Source organism: Cyprinodon variegatus, unplaced genomic scaffold, assembly GCF_000732505.1.
Source record: "Cyprinodon variegatus isolate N-32 unplaced genomic scaffold, C_variegatus-1.0 Scaffold2, whole genome shotgun sequence".
Classification (NCBI taxonomy): domain Eukaryota; kingdom Metazoa; phylum Chordata; class Actinopteri; order Cyprinodontiformes; family Cyprinodontidae; genus Cyprinodon; species Cyprinodon variegatus.
In genome coordinates, this window is record NW_015150455.1 from 1,352,205 (window position 1) to 1,354,733 (window position 2,529).

Genomic DNA, 2,529 nt, shown 5'->3' on the forward strand with positions numbered 1-2,529 from the left:
CTGATTTTGAGTTACACTGCAAAAACGGATCTAAAAAAGTTAGATTATTTTTCAAATAAGTCAGTTTACCCCCAATTTGAGCAGGTTAACAAGACGATCCGCCAAAGGAATGAGTATTTCTGCTTTTAAAATAAGATAATTAGATAGCATGCACTTGGAATAAGATAAAGGAAATGCTTTTTTTTTTCTTACATTAAACGTAAATCACCTTATTCCATCTGCATTTTACCTTAAATAAAGGTAAAATATACTTCAAGAAAAATCTGCCCACTTATATTTATTTATTTATGTATTTATTTATTTATTTATTTATTTATTTATTTATTTATTTATTTATTTATTTTTTGCTGTGTGTTTTAAGTACAGGGGCCATAACAGGGTTTAGGACCAGTTCTACACAAGACTGGGCAGAATTTTTATCTTCTAGCAAACTACAACTCCAAGTGTACAACCAAAGCTACCACTGAATGGTTTTAATGAAAGCTTATGGAAGGTGATTTAAAAAAATCTACAGCAGGATTAAATAAAAGCTCCCTAAATATACTTCAAACAGAATAACGAGAATAAATCCCTGCATTAATTCATTGACGGTGGAAAACAACTAAAAAAAGGCTGCTAATGGAGCAAAGGGTGGTTCTACAAAGCATTGATTGAAGGAGGTGAGAATAAAAAGACAAGGCGCACTTTTTGAACTTTTAAGAGAAAATTGTTGACAATCATGATTTCTTCTCCTTCCACTTTAACATAATGCACTATTTTGTGTTGAACGATACAAACTAATGTCACAGATGTTGGAAGTGTCCTTTTAAAATCACTGTAGATAAACATACTTCTAATTAGTTAATAGAGCCAATAAAATTTATATTGCAATCAGAGTCAAAAATAAACTTTCACTACAACAGTGTCAAAGAGGTGAATTCTTCTGTTTTGGACATAAATAGGCTCATTATTAGCACTAATAACGGAAAATAAATTAGTCTCATGACTTTGATTGATGGTAGGGTGGGACCTGCAGTGTAATAATCGCCAAGGTTATGCCTTTGATGGTTTTTCCTTCATGGGAGTGTGAAGTCAGACTCCTCTGAAGCAGAGCAAAGTAGTCTTATAATTTGCCCAGTGTGGGCGGTTTACAGCACTGATATAATCCATAACTCTTCTACTATTAAAACTACACATCTCACAGTCTGCATGGCCTTTCTGTATAGATTTCTGCCTTTGAGCTCCTGTCATGTTGCTTGAAGTCATGTAATGTTATGCCACAGAGGGCTGCTTTCTGGGAAGCCACTAGAATGGAAGGCACTGGATGAGAAAAACACAACCCTGGGTCGTGATGCCAGGAGCCGCAAAAGCAAACTTATATCTGTCACTCTCAAAAATGACTACATTTCCTTCCAACAGGAGGCTCTGCTGCTGCATCTGTGAGCATCAGGGTCTCTAAGATTCTGGCAAAGATGGAGCAACCGCATCACTTTGGTGCCAGACATAACAGAAAGGACAGCAAGCTGCAATTTTCACAAACACATCACAGAGCACAGTTCACATCCACTGGGGTCAAGGAGTTCTGGAAGTGATCAGCAGAGCAAAGGGGAAGCAGGCACATTCATTACCTTTGCAAAATACTAAAATCTCACACATGGATTCACCAAAAAACGCATTTAATTGTTGCAAAAGTCTAAGATTATTTGCAAATGTGTGGCAAATCAAAATTAGTTCAATGTATACTATAACATGAGAGCTGCAACTATCTATCACAAGGGAAGGAATAAATAAAAGGAAGTCTGTACCTGCATGTTTTTCAGTTTGTGGTCTGTTGCGCTGTACCTCTCGCATTCCTCCATCCCTCTCCGGAGGAAGGCATTCACAACAAAACTGTCTCCTGGAACAAGGAGAAACAAGGATTACTAGCAGTCTCTGATTTAAGGGATGATCACTTTTGACTGTCTCTCATCACTCTGAGTGATCAAAGTTTATCCTCACCTTCAGGGTTTTCTCTGCGCTTAGACGCTTTGGATCCAGACGCGAGGGTTTAAAACAGAACATTTATTAGTTTCACTTGCAGTGTAAGGGAAAGAAAAATAGAACAACCTGCGTTTGTTTCAGCTTTAACAGAGATCTTACCATGTTTTGACAAAAGTTTGCCCATCCTTAAAATCCTTTCTTTTCCAGGATCAATGAAGATATTCCGAAATCCGTCACTTTACATGGTCACATTGTTTCTGTTCAGCGAGAAGAAAACTTCATTCACTGAGGAAAGCGCGCTCATTAAAGCATTGGTTTTATTCAGATGTTAGGGGAAACAAAATAAAGAAATCAATAAGGTGATCGGTGAGGGTGACGGAGCGCTATCTGCGTCTGGCTCTAGACTTTCCTGCGCTCGGACTGGTGTGAAACCTCCCCAACGCGGCCAACAGAGGAACATGCGTAAAGTTCAGGCATAAATGCGCACTTCCTGTTTAGAATACTAAAAGTAAAACTACACTTTAGGAAATAAATTTCAAACGTCATAGAAATATGTATGTAGCTACTATG

General features: G+C 37.6%; 1 protein-coding gene across 1 annotated transcript in view; it reads right to left on the minus strand.

The window, feature by feature from the left end:
- Positions 1-2,373, minus strand: part of nkd2 (naked cuticle homolog 2 (Drosophila)) — a 40,233-nt gene extending 37,860 nt beyond the window's left edge. Inside the window, exons 1-3 of the mRNA XM_015371073.1 lie at positions 2,119-2,373; positions 1,978-2,004; positions 1,785-1,876 (exon numbers count right to left, since the gene is read on the minus strand). Of these exons, the coding sequence (XP_015226559.1) occupies positions 1,785-1,876; positions 1,978-2,004; positions 2,119-2,143 (144 nt within the window). The 5' untranslated portion in view covers positions 2,144-2,373. The remainder of the gene's footprint in view (positions 1-1,784; positions 1,877-1,977; positions 2,005-2,118) is intronic.
- Positions 2,374-2,529: the final 156 nt, after the last annotated feature.